General features: G+C 33.2%; 1 protein-coding gene across 2 annotated transcripts in view; it reads left to right on the forward strand.

The window, feature by feature from the left end:
• Positions 1-489: 489 nt before the first annotated feature.
• LOC127543922 (desmocollin-2-like) overlaps positions 490-19,661 on the forward strand; it is a 33,657-nt gene continuing 14,485 nt past the window's right edge. The window contains exons 1-7 of one of the 2 annotated variants that reach the window (XM_051970298.1): positions 490-785; positions 6,459-6,543; positions 11,019-11,218; positions 11,493-11,612; positions 14,182-14,337; positions 15,197-15,341; positions 16,874-17,040. In XM_051970298.1, coding sequence (XP_051826258.1) covers positions 717-785; positions 6,459-6,543; positions 11,019-11,218; positions 11,493-11,612; positions 14,182-14,337; positions 15,197-15,341; positions 16,874-17,040 — 942 coding nt within the window. In that variant the 5' untranslated portion in view covers positions 490-716. The remainder of the gene's footprint in view (positions 786-6,458; positions 6,544-11,018; positions 11,219-11,492; positions 11,613-14,181; positions 14,338-15,196; positions 15,342-16,873; positions 17,041-19,661) is intronic. The other variant, XM_051970297.1, reaches the window with a different exon arrangement.

Raw genomic sequence — 19,661 nt, forward strand, 5'->3', positions numbered from 1 at the left:
AAGAGGGAAGGGGACTGCGAAGTAAAAAGTGGAACACCGGAAGATGGTGAGGCAGCTAGCTAGCCTTAGTGACCGTCCCGCTTACACTCCTTTGTCACCTAAACAGAAATGAATGAGTCTTTTCTACAAGTTGGTACCTCTGCTTGGGACAGAACGTTTTAATAAACCTTAACCAGGGAACAAGTTGGGGGAGAGAGGAGGGAAGAAGATAGTACTTCCTTGCTCCTTCTAAGAAAAAAAAGTGGCAGGTTAAAAAAAAAAAATACTACTTTTTTTTTTTTTTAAGGGAATGTCCACCAGTGACTTTCTCCGAGTCAGAAAAAGTTGAGAAAAAGTAAAGGAGGGACTACTCTTTGTCTTTGTCTTTGTCTTCGTCTTTCAGAAGCTTAGAGGCCCCACCCCTGGGTCTGAGAGAAAAGCCCCTTAGGCAGAAAGGCCGGAGAGGCTAGGTAGCTTAAGAGAAACAAGGAAGAAAAGCTACACCCCTGGTGCTCCTCCTCCAACAGCAACTGCCACTTCTTCCTCGCTGGGCTCACTCTTACCTGGGCAGTAGCCGTGGCAGCAGCAGCAGTAGCAGCTGCTAGACTGCGCTAAACCAGGCTCTCACCCTCAGCTACCTGGCTGCTACAGCCCTCTCTAATTATCTCCACCTGCTTGCCCTCTCCAGCATATCCTTTCTGCCTCCCGAGTCCTCTCTGTTCCTGGATCCTGCCCCCATGGCCGCAGAGGGGCCGGAACGCTCCCGGCTTACTGCCGGCTGCGGGCTACTCCTGTTGACCCTCCAGGTGAGTTTGCCTGAAGGTCACCGGGCTTCGGGGAATGTGCGAACACGGATCACAGAAACTCAGCCGGAAAGTCCTTCTAGGGGTTGGCTCGGTAGTACTGGGGTCGGGACCTCGCAAAGGAATTGGGGAAGATTGAAAGAACAAGACTTGGAGAAAATCGGAGGAGAGATGTGCCAAAAAAAGAGGAATTAAAACCTGTTTTCTGGATGTGGAGAACTATGAGTAGCTAGAGTAGATTTTAATCAGTTTAAATACTTGGAGATAAAAAGCATCTGTTTCCCAATTTGTGGCCTCCAGGTATGGTGTGTGGATTAGCGCGTGCGGGAGCCTAAGTGCTGAAAGGGACTTTAAAAATAGTGTAGTTGTCCTTTTTCTTTCTTTCTTTCTTTCCTTTTTTTTTTTTTTTTTTTTTTTTTTTTTTTTTTTTAAGAAACAAGTTAAATGACTCGCCTAGGGTCAAACCCGGGAACTCTGACTCTGGAGAGAGTTGTGATTCATCTGCTATGCTAAGTTGCACGGTCCTTTGCAGCTTGACTTCTTCTATTGCTTTGGTACTAAACCGGCCCTTGAGTCTGGGGGCAAGACTGGGGTGCCGGGACTGCTTGAGGTATTCGACTGGAATCACAGCAGTTGCTATTGTTGCACTTATTTCTGATGGTGTAGTAGAGATATTGGGAGCTTTTCCCTCGGGGTCACAGCCAGACTCCAGGTAAAAGAAAAGTGGGGGGCGAGAAAGGGGGTGTCTTCGGATTTTAGAATTCCTCTTGGAAGTGTTTGCCACTCATCTCTTCCATTGAACTTCCACTAGTGTGCGGTTTTGGAAAAACAAGCCGATGCTGGAATGAGCTGAACGTGATTTAGAGAGCCTGGAGGAAAAGGAAGGACACTGACTAGTAAAATTAATAGGGAATAGAGGACAAATGAGAAAAGAAAAACTCAGTAGAAAGACCTGGAGTTTGACAGCCTCTTAGATTTAGTATCAGGAAATGCTTTTTCTGGTGGAGTTTCAAGTTTTGAGGTCAAAGTCATTTTGAAAGAGTCGAGTGAATCCAGGAGCATTCACAGGACCTTAAGGAACTGACATGTGATTTTATCTGTAGAGCTGAATAGATCTGTGTTCAGGACTTTGGGTTTGCCTGTAGGTTTTGGACATTCTGAAAAGAGTAGCAAATGAGAAATTTGGACCATCTGAAAAGCCCCGGGGATAATTTTGGAAAAGAGTCAATTATTGAAGAATCAAGTGGGGAGTAGGCATGAGAATAGCCACTCTATACAACTGCTTCTCTACCTTTTAAATACACACACGTATATATTACGTATATATTATGACTTTACAAAGTGACCATATCACCATTTTTTGAATCCCGAATAAATAAGAATATTTTGAAATAAGAATATTTTGCCTGACTTGGGGGACAGCTGGCTAAATAATAATTTTCCTTCATTTGTAGGCATCATATATTTCATCTTTGTAGTAAAATTTGTATTAATTCTCAACTTGTATACCTTAGAGTGGTTATAATGGGTGCAGAAATGTTGTCAGATCTTAATTTTTTAAAATATGTTCAGAAAAATGTCACAGTACAATATGCAATATTTGTCAAACTGTTATCTTAAATTCTATGTCACTTACACATTACATAAGATTAGAAGTATTATCCATGGTTGAAGATAGTGCTTTAGCATGTATTATGTTTATTATGTTATACTTGACAAAGGGAGAATAATTTAATTATAAGTGAACATTGTAGGTTTTTCATGCATATATAATAATTAAAATCACTATTTCATAACTTTGGGTTCAAATTTAATTTCAATTCAATCAATATGCATTGTGTCCTCCATACAGTAGGGATTATGCAAGGCAATGGTGATACAAAGAAAAATCTTTATGATTAAAAAGAATATTACATTCTACTGAATGGATAAATAAGAAAGGGATGTAAATAAGAACATAAAGAAAATAGAATAGGGAAAGAGAATCAAAACTCCAGATATATGGAGGAAGTCATATGCAATTTTTAAGTACATTTGAGCCAACCCTAAGGTCTATTACTTCTTGCTAGAGAAATCTGGATAGAATTCTTTTGGCGTCTTTTAGTATGAATCCTGGATTTCCTAAAGCACAGATATAATCATTGACTCAGTCACTTGTTGAACATTCAGAAGTTGACTTTTGGCCAAGTGTGAACTATTTGAATAGACTAGTGTAATTAGTTGTCCTTCATCCCAAAATTCTTCCCACATACCTTACTCTCCTTCTAATCTTTGAGGTTTTGTGGTTTTGACAAGGATGAGTTGAGCTATGACAATTTGTTTTTGGAAGAGTATTTATGAATAGCAAAGAATGACCACACCCCATTTTCCATCTTGGTTTTGTGAAGTAGAGATCTTGTGTTCCTCCTTTTACTCAGAGTTTTTGTCAAGGCTTAATCCTCCCCAAAAATCTCAAGGCAAAATGAAAAGAAATTCTTGCCAAAAAAATTCATAAGCAAAACTAAAACATTCTCCCCAAATCAAAACCCCTCAAGCTACCAATCCTCTTTAAAATTATTCTCAATTATTGCTCTTCTTAAAAATTGCTTTTACAAAATTATATTATATCCAAATCAAGATGATTAGAATCATAACATTTTAAAATTAGGAAGGTTTTTGGAGGTTATCTAGTCCAACTCCTACATTTTACAGAAACGAAAACTGAGGCCCAGAGAGGTTATATGACTTGCTTGAGGTACTTGAGGTGTAAGATGATTTCTTTACTCCCTTGAATCCAAATCAGTTTCTCTTTCCATTATACCCAGATTAGCTCTGAAAAGAACTTAATTCTTAAATTTAGAAAATAACATTAATTACTGATTATATGGTACCTTTCCCAAGGAACTTAAAATGCTTGAGAAACTTAGCTACCTTTCATAGGATACCTTTAAAGTAAGAGATCATTGTAAAGAACTTTCCTTTTTTATGGCTGAAGAAACTGTCATTCAGTTGTATGATTCTTCTTTGACTAGTGTGACCAAGTTTTTGCTTGTTGTTTTTATTAATTTTTATTTTTTGCAAAAACATTGGAGTGGTTTGCCATTTCCTTCTCTAGAGGATTAAGACTAAATGAGAAAATATGTCCCCTAGCTATTAAATGCCTGAAGCCAGATTTGAATGTGTCTTTCTGTCTCTAGGTTTGATCCTCTATCTACTTGCTATCTAACAGCCTCCAGTTTTATAACTGTAAACTTATATAAAATTGTGTTCCACTTTCCCTAAAATATTTGTCCTTCAAAGAAGATGTAAACATCCAAAGTTCTGAAAACTATATTGCACATTTATACAGTTATAAAGTCCCTCCATTTATAAGTATTAATTCCAGTTAAAAATAGTAAATTAATTGCCTGAGATCATTAGATGTTAATTGATCTATTTAAGATCACTAAGCTATTCAAATATCAGAATGGGGATGTTAACCCAGGTCATCTTGACTGACTCCAATCCTGTCTACTAGACTATAGGACTTCTAAGCAATACCTATACTATGCATAATGAATGATGCCCAAACAATTGCTATACTTTGCTTTTTCAGTTAATTTTGCATTGTGAACTGAACTGAGAGATAGAAATGCTTCACATAATTTAAATTGATAGATAAATGGCTAAATTATGATAAGAGTTAAGACTGTTAGTTTTGTAAAAAAAAAAAAAACAAAAAAACAAAAAACTACAGATTTGTACTTTGCTGAGCTCTTACATAGGGATTTTATAAATGTCCCTTATTTCTGTTCTTAACATCCACGAACTATTTGAGCCCCAGCAATCTCATTGCTAAGCCTATATTCATAGGAGTTTAAAGATAGGGAAAAGGGACCCTAAATGTAGCAAAATAGATAGAATACCAAGTCTGAACTCAAAAAGACTCACCTTCCTGAGTTCAAATGTGGCTTAGGCAGTAACTATGTGACCCTGTGCAAGTCGCTTACCTCTATTTGCCTCAGTTCCATGCCTGTAAGAGGAAATGGCAAACCATTTTCATATCTTTGCTAAGAAAATTCCAAAGAGATTATGAAGAGTTGGACATAACTGAAGAACAATAACAATCTTGCAGATACATTAATGGGGATACTATATAAACTTTAGAGGTAACAATGTAAAACAGTTAAAGCTGATGATAATATACATTGTAGTTTTGATTTGTGAGCATTTAGAAGAAGTTATTTGACTTTGTTGAAAACCAATTTTGAACCAATTTTCTGAAGTATTGATTTATATTTATGATCTTATAAAATTTTAAAAATTTCTTTGTTAAACATTAAGTAGCAACTTGATACAGTAGATAAGAGAGCCGGCCTCTCCAGTCAGGTTAACTTTGTGTTCAATGCCAGATTTTGCTATATACTGCCTTTGTGATGCTCTAATCTTGATCTTCATTAGTGGAAGGAGTTCTTTTTACTAGGGAGCATTCTGTATAACAATGAAATCATGAGTCTAGATTCAGCACTAAGATAGACATTCCTGACTAAAAAATAGAAGCAATAATTTTATTTAGAACTACAAGAATTGTAGATCTTCTTATTGTATATTTAAGGAAACTAAGTTCTAGAGAGGTACAATAATTCACTCAAGTCATTCAGTGAATTAGAACTTAAGCCTAGTTCTTCTGACTCCTGTTCCACTATATCACACTGCTTGTGTGATCCGATCTAATCCAATCCAGCAAGGGTTTATTAAATATTATCTTGGAGTGAGGTATAATGTTAGCAGTTGGAGTTGTAAACACAAGGTGGTAAGCCATCCTGACCTTGTTGCTGTCACAAAACTAAAAAAAAAAAAAAATTTAAAGTTCAACTTTCAAAATATTTGAAGCTTATTTACTTTGTCCTCATGTCTGTATCATGCATAATATTAGATCTGATTATTAAGGAAGCTTATGCAAATTGAGAGATTAAAAGTAACATTGCATGTCTGCATCTGGTGGTATATAGCCACTAAACCATGATAGTATTCCCTGCCATCCTTGGCACATTATTTCTTTCAGGGTCACATGCAGTAAAGTTTTTTTTTTCCTTTAATTAACCATAGAAGGAATCAAATTATAAATAAAGTACTATTGTATGGATTTTTATCCTTCCATATTCATTCTATATTTAAACATGTACCACATTTTACCATATATTTGTATAACATTTTACATTTTTGAACATGCTTTCATGATTTTTGCCACAATACTTTGAGTTATGTAGAGTAAACAATTCTACAAATGAGAATATAGAAAGGTCAAATGGCTACTAAGTAGGAGAGGGGACCAGAGTTTAGGTCTTCCTATGCCATATTCTTTTCCAGGTATATCCCTCTCAAATATTATCCTTCCATGTTAGTTTGCTCAATTGATTGAACTGGATAGCTAGATAGTGAAGTGGAGTGCTGGACCTGGTCAGGAAGACTCATCTTCCTGAGTTCAAGTCTGGCCTCAGACACTTATTAGCTATGTGACCTTGAACAAGTCACTTAACCCAGTGTGCTTCAGATCCTCATTTGTAAAATGAGGTAGCAAAGAAAGTGACTAATCACTGCAGTATTGTGCCAAAAAATTTTCAATGGGGTCATAAATAATCAGACACAACTGAACAACAATGAAAGACCTTGCCTTGGATATTTGCAAATAATAATTAATTTTGATTTTCTTTCTAGGCCTTGAGTTTTTCTTGTGAGGCCTGCAAAAGAGTGATACTTACTGTTCCTTCTAAACTAGAAGCTGAGACTTTTGTTGGTAGAGGTAAGAAAAAAAAAAGGAAAATTTTTTCCTGAATCATAATTTGATATATTTTCTTCACTTATGAAAGAAAGGGAAACTATGATATGATAGGTTTTTGGAGTTAGCATGGAAATCAGTTTGAAGCAGATTTAAATAAGTATAATTTTCATAAAATGTTTGTGTTTCATAGTTTAATGATTAATTTTTAGGGTGGTGAGTACTCTTAGACATTTTAGGTTTCCTAAATTTAGTTCTACTCCTTAATTATTTAAAAAAAAAAACAAGCCTCTAGATATGGGGAGGGTAATGAAGGACAGAGGGAAAGCATAATTTTGAATTTTTAATAAAATTGGAATTTTAGTAGTAAAATGTTTCCTTATAAATGAGATTTAGAAAAATGATTTTGGCTTTCCACATTTATTTTAAAGATGAAAATGTTATTTTTTAAAATTTTGATTGGCATGGGAAAGTATCTAAAATTCACATATAATTTAGGTAAGTAACCACAAGCTCAAATTATACTTTATACAACCTGCTAGATATTTTTCATATAAGGCTTCACTGAATTTAGGGGTCAGAAGGCCTGAGTTTGAGTCCTGGTTCAGCTTTTTACTAGTCATGTAACTTTGGACAAGTCACTTAAAATTTCAGAACCTTAGTTTCCTCATCTGTAAAATGTGTGATATTATTATTTGTATAATCTATCATGCCATATTGCTAGAAGAAGTATTTTATAACTCAAGGGTTATGCAATGTGAAGATTTTTAAAATTATTATCATAGCTTTTTATTGACAAAACATATTCATGGGTAATTTTTCAACACTGACCCTTGCAAACACTTCTGTTCCAATTTTTCCCCTCCTTCCCTCTACTCCCTCCCCAGATGGCACGCAGTCCCATACATGTTAAACATGTTAAAGTTTATGCTAAATATAATATATGTATACATATTTATACAGTTTTCTTGTTGCACAAGAAAAATTGGATTTAGAAAGAAGGTAAAAATAACCTGGGAAGAAAAAAATGCAAATAAACAACAACAGAAAGAGTGCAAATGCTATGTTGTGGTCCACACTCATTTCCCAGTGTTCTTTCGCTGGGTGCAGCTAGTTCTGTTCATCACTGATCAATTGGAACTGATTTGAATCTTCTCATTGCTGAAGATAGCTACTTTCATCAGAATTGATCCTCATATGGTATCATTGTTGAAGTGTATAATGATGTCCTAGTTCTGCTCATTTCACTTAGCATCAGTTCATATAAGTGTGAGGATTTTTTTTTTGAGGGGAAAAATAGGATTTAATTCTGACATGTGATTTTTATCAGTACAAGAAACTCAATTTGGAAACTTCCTTTACTAATAAAGATAAGCAACTGTTTTATAATATATTCTTAGTTGTCAGGGATGGTGAGAGATTAAGAACTCATCCAGAAGGTCACATGGCTGGTTTAGTCATAAATGAGTCTTGTTTTCTGGTCTTCTGGACTCAGAGACTGGTACTACATGTACTGGGCTTAGTATCTCTATCTTTTTACTTATGTTGGTTATAGATATGGTTTTATGGCATTGTAAAGATAATCTGAGTTCAAATATGTTGTCCTATGGGAAAAATCACTTCATTAAAAGGCTATTCAGCTCGTTATTTTTTCTATTCCAAAGAACAGTGGTACCTAACAGTTTACTACTGTAGGAGTTCACCCACTTTTTTTTTTTTTTGCCTTATTGTGACACAAATACATTTTAAACATATTAAGTTCTTTCTATTTGCAAAGCACTGTGCTTTATCATCACTGGATATAATATAGAAAAGCTAGACATGGGGACAGTCAGTTATTTTTTGAAATTCTTATAGGATGCAGGACTTTAATATAATATCTCCTTACTATAATAGAAATCCCTAGTGAATAACCTTTAAACCTCTTTTGGAGAATCCCATATCTCTTTGGAGCTTTTTATAGTTTTTCCCCTCTTTAAGCCAACTTACTTGTCTTAGTGAGATTTGAGTTCAGACATTCATTTAGCTTGACCTGTACATTGCAGGGCTTCACTGAAGAGTTTAAGTGTGTTTCATGAACTCTCTGGAATCTCCCTCCCCCAGACATCCAGATATGCATTTAAGTTTCATATGTATTACAGGAAACTGTAGGATTCCTCAGAACTGAATCCAGCCTGCACACATGAGTTTAGAACAGAGTGGAGAGGTCAAAATCCTTTCTTCTCCCTTCTATCCCCAGTTCTTTCAAGTAGGTCTATATTTTTACATAAGAACCAAGACAAAGCAGATTTAGTTTCTCTCCTAATGACAAGGGCTAACTTTTAATCAGCCGATTTTTGAAATTAAGCATAAGAATAAATTAGAAGCTATCTTAAATGAATCAATTCCATTATCTTTTAAAAATTGCCTTCAAAAATCAGAATTGCTATTAATGATTATTCATATAACATACAATTAATTGAAGATTATATCCAATTATTTAGCATTTTGATGTTGAAATGGTGGAGGTGGTGGTTATGTGGCGACAAGGCATTATGGGGAAGTGAATAATTGATTTTAGAGCCAGTAAGACCTTGATCCAGGTACATCTTTTGGCACATACAATCTATGACCCTGGACAAACCAATTGATTTCTTAGTGTAACAGACAACTCTTTATGATAAAATAGGTATTTATCTGCATTGATAGAGGAAATTGCTCACCAGTCTACTACATAAATTAAATAATAGTGTAGATTAAAAAAGCAGAAAAGTAAAGTGAGACATCAATAAATGTCCCACCCAAGCACCATACTATGATGTGGAGGTTTTTATTTGTTTCCTCAAAGGTTGTATTAGCAGAATCCAATCTGAAGTGGAACTTTAGGTATAATCCTGGGGGTAAACAGGTGTCCAAGCATCAAGATTTTTTAGCTTAATATAGAGAGACTAATCACTAATATGACAGATAGATGATGAACTTTCTGTCCATAATAACCATTGAAAGTAATAAAAATACAAATTGGTTTCAAATCTCTTCTATATTTACAATTAAAGTGTCAGTAATTAGATGATGGAGCAGAGATTACGAAAAATCATAGTTATTAGAGTTGGTACTGGCATTAATTTAACTGTTAGTATTATAAATGTAGGATATCTATTATGTGACCTATGAGTTAATATCCAAATGGTAGAACTAATAACAACTTGAAAAATATGCCACTATATAGAAAACCAGAAAAGCATTAAGTAAATTGGAGTTGTATGAATGGAAACAGTGGGGAAAGTAAATATATTTAGATGAAAGAGCCAGTGTTTGCTAATAGGCAACAAACAGAATTATTTCATGTGACACTTGGTCATCTTACTTCAGGGTACCCATACATAAGCAGACCACTATGAAGATAATTATAACCAATATCTATTGGAAATAATGGAGAGGCAGGTAGTTTCTATGAAGAATCTCACATTACCTTTCACAATATCAGAACTTACCTTGATGTGCATGACTTCACTGTGAAGGTGGACACTGAACAAGATTATGAAATTTATGTTGAATGTGGTCCAAGCATGTAGTGAAAGTGAGGGTTAATAAGATAGCCCAAGTGTGTAGTAGTATCTACAAAATATTTAAAAGAATTTGAAGAAGGCTTTGAATTTTTCCTAAATGAAGAATTTATAGATACATGAGGAAAATATTAACATTGGATAGAAAGGCTTTTTACTTGTAACAATTGAAGGAGCACCCATACCATTGAGATGAAGGGTTCTTTGAAGCATTAGTGGAGAATTTAACTCTTTGATTTGATATCAGAATTCTCATTCCACTAATGACAGAGAATCTGATAAATTTTTAACTTGCTTCCCTGAAAGCTTGCTTTCCAGTGGATATTTTATGCTGATTTCTGACCAGAAAAAACAACAACCTTATTTTGTTGTTAGCAGTTTAATAAAAGAAACCTTGGGGAAAGTGACACTCATCATCATCTCTATTATTCTCTTCTCTATATCTCTATCACTATTATTATCTACTAATGCTCTGAGCAGCTTTCTAATTCTATATCTCTAAAGAGGATGCCAACCTGCAATGGCCAAGAGAATTTCTTTTTCAGGGAGTCCCTTTTACTAAAAATGTTGCAGGTTCAGTCACTAAACCTAGCGATGGAGAGCAAAAGATGGCAGAAGAATCATGAAACTAAGGATGGGTCTAAAAATACCATGGAAATATAAGAATGATATTGCTAGGGGAAAAATACAAAATGAGCTGACGTGCTCAAAACAAAAGTGTTAAAGTCAACACAAATTCTATCAGGATCAAAAAGAATAAAGGATAGACAGATCCATTCTTTAGGTACTTTGAGAAAAGAGAACTATATAACTTAAATTTAGTTTTCATCTTTTTTTATGAAGGAAAATGTTCTTCAAATAATTCATTATATTTAAAAACCACATAATTTCTTGTAAGGATGTATTTTGCTTTTGTTTGCTTTTTACAAATTGTTGTGACTGTCTCTCTTGTAGTTAATCTAGATGAGTGCCTTCCATCTGCAAACATAATCCATTCAAATGATCCTCACTTCAAAATTTTCAAAGATGGCTCAGTGTATACAACCAATACTATTGTGTTATCTCCAGAGAAGAGAAATTTTACTATTCTACTTTCCAACACACAGAAAAGAGAACTGAAGAATATAGTTGTCTTACTAGAATATCAAAAGAAGGTACAAAAGAATATATCAATATTTTCTTAAAGCTTGTTATTTCTTTTTTATCTTTATGTTGTCTCTTTATAGGTGAATTATACCTATTGTTGAACCTTGAATGATGATGACTTTTGGCCAGATTTTTTAGTTTGTTGTTATCTTATTCCTCCTCCCTCTACCTATCCTTCCATCTCATTCTTGGTTCTTATGAAACAAGTTGCTTATGGAAAGTTTTATGTTTAGAAAAATAGCCATTGATTTTATATATGTATTGTCTGTTTTCTAAATCCAGGTACTGAAGAAAAGACATTTGAAAGAAACTGTCCTTAAGCGTGCCAAGAGGAGATGGGCACCAATCCCTTGTTCATTACCGGAGAACTCTTTAGGTCCTTTTCCCATGTACCTTCAACAGGTAATTATATTTTTCGTGAAATTCACTATTCTTCATATCTTTCAACTTGTACACTGATTTTTTCAATCACAGGTTCATTCTTTATAATGTGTGGTATGTATTTCTGAATCTATGTATTTATGTATCCGTGACATATATATTTTCAGATTTTCTTTTTGGCAAAACTTTTGCCACCTTTCATGAAGTAATAATAATTGCCTGGTACCTGAAACTTCACAATATAAGAGTGACTCCCAAATATCCACAAAGAAGTCTCAGAAAGTGTACAATGTCAAGAATAATAAAATACAAAATTTTAATTGTATATACTTTACTAGAGAAAGGGAGTGCTGATATTGACTGGCAGTAAATATAAAAACTGAGATCCTGTATCTTAACAGAAAAAAAGAGTAGAAAACAAATTTTAAAAGAAGAGAACACAGTGGGGAACAAAAGTGGGGTAGAAATTAGGGAAGGGTAACCTGAGATCCTAGTGTAAGAGAACAAGATGGAGAAATAGAATGAATGGGAAGGGAACGAAGATGTGTGTAAAGAGAGATATAAAAATTATGCAAAGTCTAAGCAAAAGTTCTTATGCAAAATCCTAATTGGTTTAGTAAACTGAAATCATTATGACATTTAAGTAGTGATGTGGTAAGGTATAATGTTTTCATTTGTGGGCATGTCTACTAGAATACTAGCAAGCTAAGACATGATATACTATGTTTACACATATATATATAATATATTTTTATGCATACATGAATAACCATATTCTCATGAAATAAATTCACATAGTTTATATATACATATTATGCATTCATGCACACATTTATACGTATACACAAGCTTAGTATGGCCGTAGCCATGCTACTAAATTAGTATGGCTGTTGTGATATTACTAAATTAGTACATATTACTAAAGTAGAGTACAATATTGATATGGGAATTCTCCAGTCAAAAAGTGTTGCTAGCTTTAAATAAATGTCAGTTGCAAAAACAAAATATTTTTTTAAAGTAAATGAGTTTAGGTTTGAATGTATGTACTTTTTGAAAGGCAAATGCAGAATGTCACAGTTAGACATGACGTTGGAAGGCAGTAGTACATATATTTCTTGAGAGAAGAGACTTTCATTTTTGTCTTTATGTCTTAATACCCAGCCTAGTTCTTTGCATCTGGTAGGCATTTTGAAAATAAATTTTCTTGTGTTTTAAAGTGTGATCCCATGTAGTCTATGGAACCTAAGTAGTCAGGATTTGCAGTTCTTTTATAGAATTTTAGTCAGGGGATACCCTATGTTTAGAAACATTTTTTAGTGTTGCCGAAACTAGTCTATTTTGATGATACCTGCCCTTGATGGTGCCAATAAAGTAAATGCCTCCAGGTTCAAAAAGATTAAAGACAGATTGATTGCCATTACATGTCTTAATGCTATGTATGGTTTCCTATAAAATAAAACCTTTAATGAAGTGAAAATGCAATCATCCTAGAGGTTTCTAAGGTACTACATACTTACCTAAATGGAAAAAGGTTTTCCTTTCCTATCCCCTGATTTTTTTCTATAATATTTTAGGTATTTTCATTGAATGAAACATCATCTTAGCAGCATACAGTTATTTGAAGAGGCACTTATTGTTAGAAAGTTGTAGAATTCTCTTCTCTCACCCCTCTTTTATAATCAGAATTAATTTCTGGAAATGTTTAAAGTATTTTATTGAAATAAAATTGTTAGGTCATATTAGCAATCTTTAGATGAATGACATTGAGAATATGAAATATTACAAAAGAGATTTCATGATATATCATCATCCTGCTGCCATGTAAGACTTTTTATCTTTTTCTAATGTGAACAATACAAATTTTAATATTACCTATACTTAGAATTCTGACGTCATAAACATTTATTAAACAACTGTTATATTCCAAGTTCTGAATTAGACGCTAGAGATAAAAAAAAAAAAAATGAAACTGTCTCAACCTTTAGGGAGTTTACATTTTGTGAGGGGGAAATAGCTTGTATACATATAAATGGATATAGCATAGATACAACACATAGAGACAAATAGTGGTATATAATATACAATATAATATATATTTATTTGTTATCCCATTTATAATATTTTCTTGTAGATACAACTGGCTCACATTAGCAGTATTTCATCTGATGTCATGTTTTCATAGAATCATTAATGGAAGGAAAGTATATAATACATTATAGAATTTTTCCATTTAAAATTTTCAAAATAAAAAATTTTATTAGACATTAACTACAGATATCAAGAATCTTACCAACATTCTAGACAAACTGAAATATTACTCTGCAACTCATATTTTTTTCTTATTTGGTAACCTGGTCATCTTTCAGTTTTATCATTTAAAGAATCTATTATTATTATTTTTGTTAATCTTCAATATTATCTTTATGCTCTCACTGTATTATATTTATAGTATCTTAGAAGTTATTACAGGCACTTTTTTTTATTACATTCCTTTTTTCGCCAAGTATAATGTAATAATTCAGAAGATATGTGTTGATCAAAAGTATGCTTAGTCATTTTTCATTGTATCTTGACTTTCATTTTTTTATAGGTCCAGTCTGACTCAGCACAGAATTATACAGTCTATTATTCAATAAGAGGGCCTGGAGTTGATCAAGAACCTTTAAATTTGTTTTACATTGAGCGAGATTCAGGAAAACTATTTGTTACTCGCCCTGTAGATCGTGAGAAATGTTCATCTTATGGGGTACATGTCAAAATTATTAATTTCATGTATAATTTCAATATTTCTATTTTACTGAACAAGCCATGACTTCTTTTTCCTTTGGCTTGAAAAAAAAGAAAAAGTTTCCATCTTTTAAGTCATCCAGAAATAGAATGGACTACTTTGTGATGTAATGTGACCTGTCATTGGAGGACTTCAACGAAGGGTGGATTAACCACTTTTGGGATCTTTCAGCTTTCTCTCCCTCTTCTTTCAATCTTTATAAAATATAGTTGTAATTTGAAGGAATTAATCCCCCTCCCCTCAACCCAGCTGCTTATCCAAATTATTCTAATGGAGAGATCCAGTTATGCTTTTGTCATGGCCATTTGGAAGACACCTTTAAAATACTCAAATGTGTTCTAATTTATTCAATATTTTTCAGAATCACTAATTTTCTTTCAACTAAATTTTTAATTTGATTTTTACCATTGCATCATCTCTCATTTTTCATAGATTTTTAAAATTTAAAAATAAACTCTTATTTTACATTCAAATTTGTTGAATATATTTCTTTTTTCTTTTCTTTTTTCTCTTAACCAAAACAAAGTATGCAATACAGTTTTCCCAATTTTAGAATTTTTTGCTTTATGCCATTTTTTATGCTTAATGATATAGTTTCATAATTTCTGTGTCATATATATTACAAATGCTAAATAAATGTGTGCTGAACATAAAAGTATGTCTCACCATTCTAAAACCAAATATGTTTAAATGAAGTGGTTCTCTTTGCCTGTGATAGTTATAATTTCTAAAACTAGAGTCATTAGGCTTTGCTAATATTTTACTTCAATGATCGAAACATATGGTTTAATTTTCCTTTTTTTCTTTCCTTAAATAGTTAATTGCCTATGCATCAACTCCAGATGGTTATTCTGTAGACCTTCCATTACCCCTTGAAATCAAAATTGAGGATGAAAATGACAACTACCCAATTTTCACTGAAAATCCTTATCAATTTGAAGTTCTTGAAAACTGTGGAGCTGGTAAGTGCATCTTTTAACAACAGATCACATTAAAATGGAATGATTTTCAATGACCTACATTATGGTAAATATAAGGAAATACAATTAGGAGAAAATATGTATCTTGTAAAATGGTGATTCTAAGATACGAGACCCAAGAAAGGGCTCTTTGATTAACCAAAATGTCTAACTAATGAGTTGTGGTAAGATCAGTGAACCAATATTGGGCATTTGCCAGACATTTTGAAAGGAACTCCTTGGTCATAAAGATATGAATGAATATAGAATTGTTATCTTAAAATTTAATTATTTAATTTTAATTAATTAATTTAATACTTTCATTTCATAGTAAAAGAGTTCATGGAAAATAAGGTTGGAGAAGGAAGGTAGAGCCCAGGTTTTAGGATGTTTTGAAAAGTCAGCAAGAAAGATTTCGTAGCACACCAGCCCTGAAGTCAGGAGGACCTGAGTTAAAATCTGGCCTCAGACACTTAACAATTCCTAGTTGTGTGATCTTGAGCAAGTCACTTGACCCCAACTGCCTCAGCAAAAAAAAAAAAAAAAAAAAGAAAGAAAGAAAAAAAAAGAAAAGAAAAGAAAGGTTTGGGAAATATGATGAGTAGTAGAAAACCATGGTTAAGTTTTTTGAGAGAATGGGAGAAAAACTTACAATATGCCAGGCACTAGGCTAAATGCTTTGCATATATTATCATTTGATTTTCACAGTAATTCTGGAACTTTTAAGTAATTTGCTAAAAGTCACTCAGTTAGTAAGTAGCTAAACTCAGATTTGAACTCCATCTTATCCAATTCCAGGTCCTACATTCTACTAATGTGCTACTTAGCTGACAAAGTTATTTGAACAGAAAAATGAGAAGTAGAAAATTCTGTTTAGAGAGGATATATTTGACAGTAGTCTTTTCCCTATGAATTAGAAGTAGAGGGCAATAAATTGTAGGTTTAGCCAATGCCTTTTTTGTATGACGCATAAGCTGACAATGGTTTCTCTATTTTTAATGACCTCCTGGATCAAAAGAAAAAAAAGAAAGAAAGGATAACAGGTAGAAGGTTATTTTGATAATTATCAATGAGAAAAGTAGGATTTGGAGTAAAAATTGGCAATGAGGAAACTGAGGCTTTTAGAAATTGCATAGCTCATATAATGTGAAACAGGTTAATGTGTCAGGGATGGTATTCACAACACTGGTCTATAACGATTATTAACGTTTTTTAAACAACAGCTAATATTTATACAACTCATTGTAAAGCAAAATACAAACAAACATTTTCCTTTTATCCTTACAACAACCCTGAGAGATAGGTGCTATCATTATCTACATTTTACATATGAAGGAACTGAAGCAGAGTTTGACTTATGCAAGGTCACATAGGTAGTAAGTGTCAGAAGCTAAATTTGAATTCAGGTTTTCCTGTCTTCAGAGACAGTACTCAGTTCACTTTGCCATCTAGCTGTTGAGCTTAAGTATTCTTTCCATTGAGCCATGGAAACATGTAAAATCTATGTGTATTAAAGATGTCTTTTCAATTTGTAGGTACAACAGTGGGTCAGGTCTGTGCTACAGATGCTGATGAACCTGACACAATGCATACCCGTCTGAAGTATACCATTATAGAGCAGCAACCACCATCACCTACATTATTTTCTATACACCCAGTCACAGGTGTGATCACCACAACATCATCTCGGTGTGACAGAGAGGTAACTTAAATGTTGCAAGACTAAGTACTTAAAGGACAGACATTCAAGAACAACTTGTTTGGTTTTAAATATGGAATATTTCAGTAATTCAAAGTTTTAGTTGCACTAAAATTTTAAAAAGTTATTAGCAGAATTTATGAACTCAAGTAGTGAATCCATTTTATGATACTAAGAGCATTTTTTTAAGTTTAGATTTTTTTGGATCATTTATTTTAATATATATTATGACAAATTCAAGAAATATAATTTTACTTAAAGTCAAGGAAAATTGACTAAAATATAAAAATACAAAGAGATATTTGCTTCATATGATTCACAGGTTATATATTTTATAGATTACTTGTATTATTTGCTCTATGAAAAATAGATATATTTCAAAAAAAAGTAATTGTGAGGCAAATCTCACTTTATTACTAATATGCATTTTAAAATCATAGATGTCTTTATATTGAAAATATTCTTCTAATTGGGTTAAAAAAAATCTCAACTAGAAAAGCAGTCATGATAAGTCATAGATTTATAACCAGAAGGAAGCTTAGAGGTCTTTGAGTTCAATGTTTCATTTTACAGATGAAGAAAATGAGAAACTGAAAGGTTAAATGATTTGCCCAGGGTAACATTTGTGAAGTAGGATTTGAATCTAGGTCATCCTATCAAGCCCAATACTCCATCTACTGTATACAATATTGCCTCTTATTCAGCAGAAGTGAAATTAGTTTCATGACATGTTGAATATGATACAAATAAACAAACAAACTTTGCACTCATTTCCTACTCTTTAGCTCTCACATTTTTCACCTCTATTATACTCTGTCTTCCCTTAATCCCTGGCATTCTTCCATGCCTGAATATTTATTAAGACAGTATTAGTGAGGCAGCTAGTTGGCACAGTGGATTGAGTACCAGCCCTGAAGTTGGAAGGACCTGAGTTCAAATGTGATCTTAGACACTTAACATGTCCTAGCTGTGTGGCCCTAGGCAACTCAACCCCAATTGCCTTAGCAAATTAATAATAATAATAATAATAATAATAATAATAATAATAATAAACACTCACAATTTATCTTCCCTTTTTTGTCTGAAGTTTTGAACTTTCCAATAAATCTAATTTACTTTAGTCTGCTTAGCCAATGCATATGCCTATAAGCAACATATCCCATTCTGTAAATACTTTAGATTTGAGGCTTCAAATTCTAGAAAAATAAATAGCTCATATATTTTTCAAATATGTGTTTAGGTAGGGTGGTGAGGGAAAGAATTTCTATATAAGAGTTGCATGAGTTTAGTAAGGATAGCGATCAGGAAGAAAATGCTAAGGCAATTCTAGTTGATCTTTATAGAAGATTTGGAATTACAAGATTAAATTGAATAAAGGAAAGGAGAAGTTGTAGGGGGGAAAGATGTTTTGGGGGGAAAGATGTTTTAGGCAGAAAATTATTGGGGAGTCTGTTTTCCCAAACATGTTCTCATCTTATGAATGTGGTAATCTTGTAAATAACATGATCCAAACTTTAAAACCCAGATTTTACAAATAAAAAAGCAGGTTTAAGAAGGATGGATGTCTTTATGGTATAACATAGGTCTAATTAGGACAAAGGTCTCTTTACTTCTTTTTCTATATTATTTTCCCCAAACCAAATTGCTTTTTACAAAATTACTTTTAACTAGATAAAGCAGATAATTCATAGCAAAGTAGAAGAAACAGAATATAAATGGCCATTTTTTGTATTGAAGTAGTTTGGAGATATAAGACCTGTTTCATTGTATAACAAAGAGTCTTATTAGGACAGTGTTTTTACTATGATCTTGAGAAAAGCATTGACTCTCAGAAAGTCAGTTTCTTAATCTGTAAAATGGGAAGTCAAATTCAACAAACATCTGTTAACTATTGTGTAAGACACTGAAGAATCAAAGATAAATTAAGATACATGCCCTATTTTAAGGTGTTTACAGTTTAATAGATAGCAGAAGATGTATACAAATAAATTTTACATAACAGAATGTGTTTAGTTTGGAGGAAAGAAACAGATAACATGCTATGAAAAATTCAAGGAAGGAAAGATCACTTTCATTTGGTGGGAAAGGGTAGGGAAGATGTAGTATCTGAGTTTTGCCATAAATGATGAGAGAAATTTCAAATAGGATAGTTTGAGGGAGACATGGAGGATGGTATAAGTAAAAACATGGAAACAGAAAAGGATAGAATGAGAAGGGGAAAAGTGAATAGCTCATTTTACCTGGAGATACTATTCAGAAAGTTTGCACACTAAATATCCTTATCTAGGAATGGGAAAATGTGAGTAAGTCTAGCTGGTATAACTCAGTTGTACAGTTCTGGGCTTGAGCTAAACATGACTTTCATCATTGCTTGCTCCCAGTGCTTTTCACAGTACCTGGCATATTGTAGGTACTTAATAGATATTTATTGACTGACTCCTCCAATTCAGAGATATGTAAAGGCACTGGAATAGTAGGAACTCTATAACACTGAATAAAAACTAGGGTCTACCACTTGCCATAGTGAAAATGCTAGGGGAGAAAAGTCATGGGTATCACAACTACATTGTTCTACATTCATTCTCCCTGCCATACTTATTCCTTCTACACTCTTCCCTTATAAC

Source organism: Antechinus flavipes, chromosome 1, assembly GCF_016432865.1.
Source record: "Antechinus flavipes isolate AdamAnt ecotype Samford, QLD, Australia chromosome 1, AdamAnt_v2, whole genome shotgun sequence".
Taxonomy (NCBI): Eukaryota; Metazoa; Chordata; class Mammalia; order Dasyuromorphia; family Dasyuridae; genus Antechinus; species Antechinus flavipes.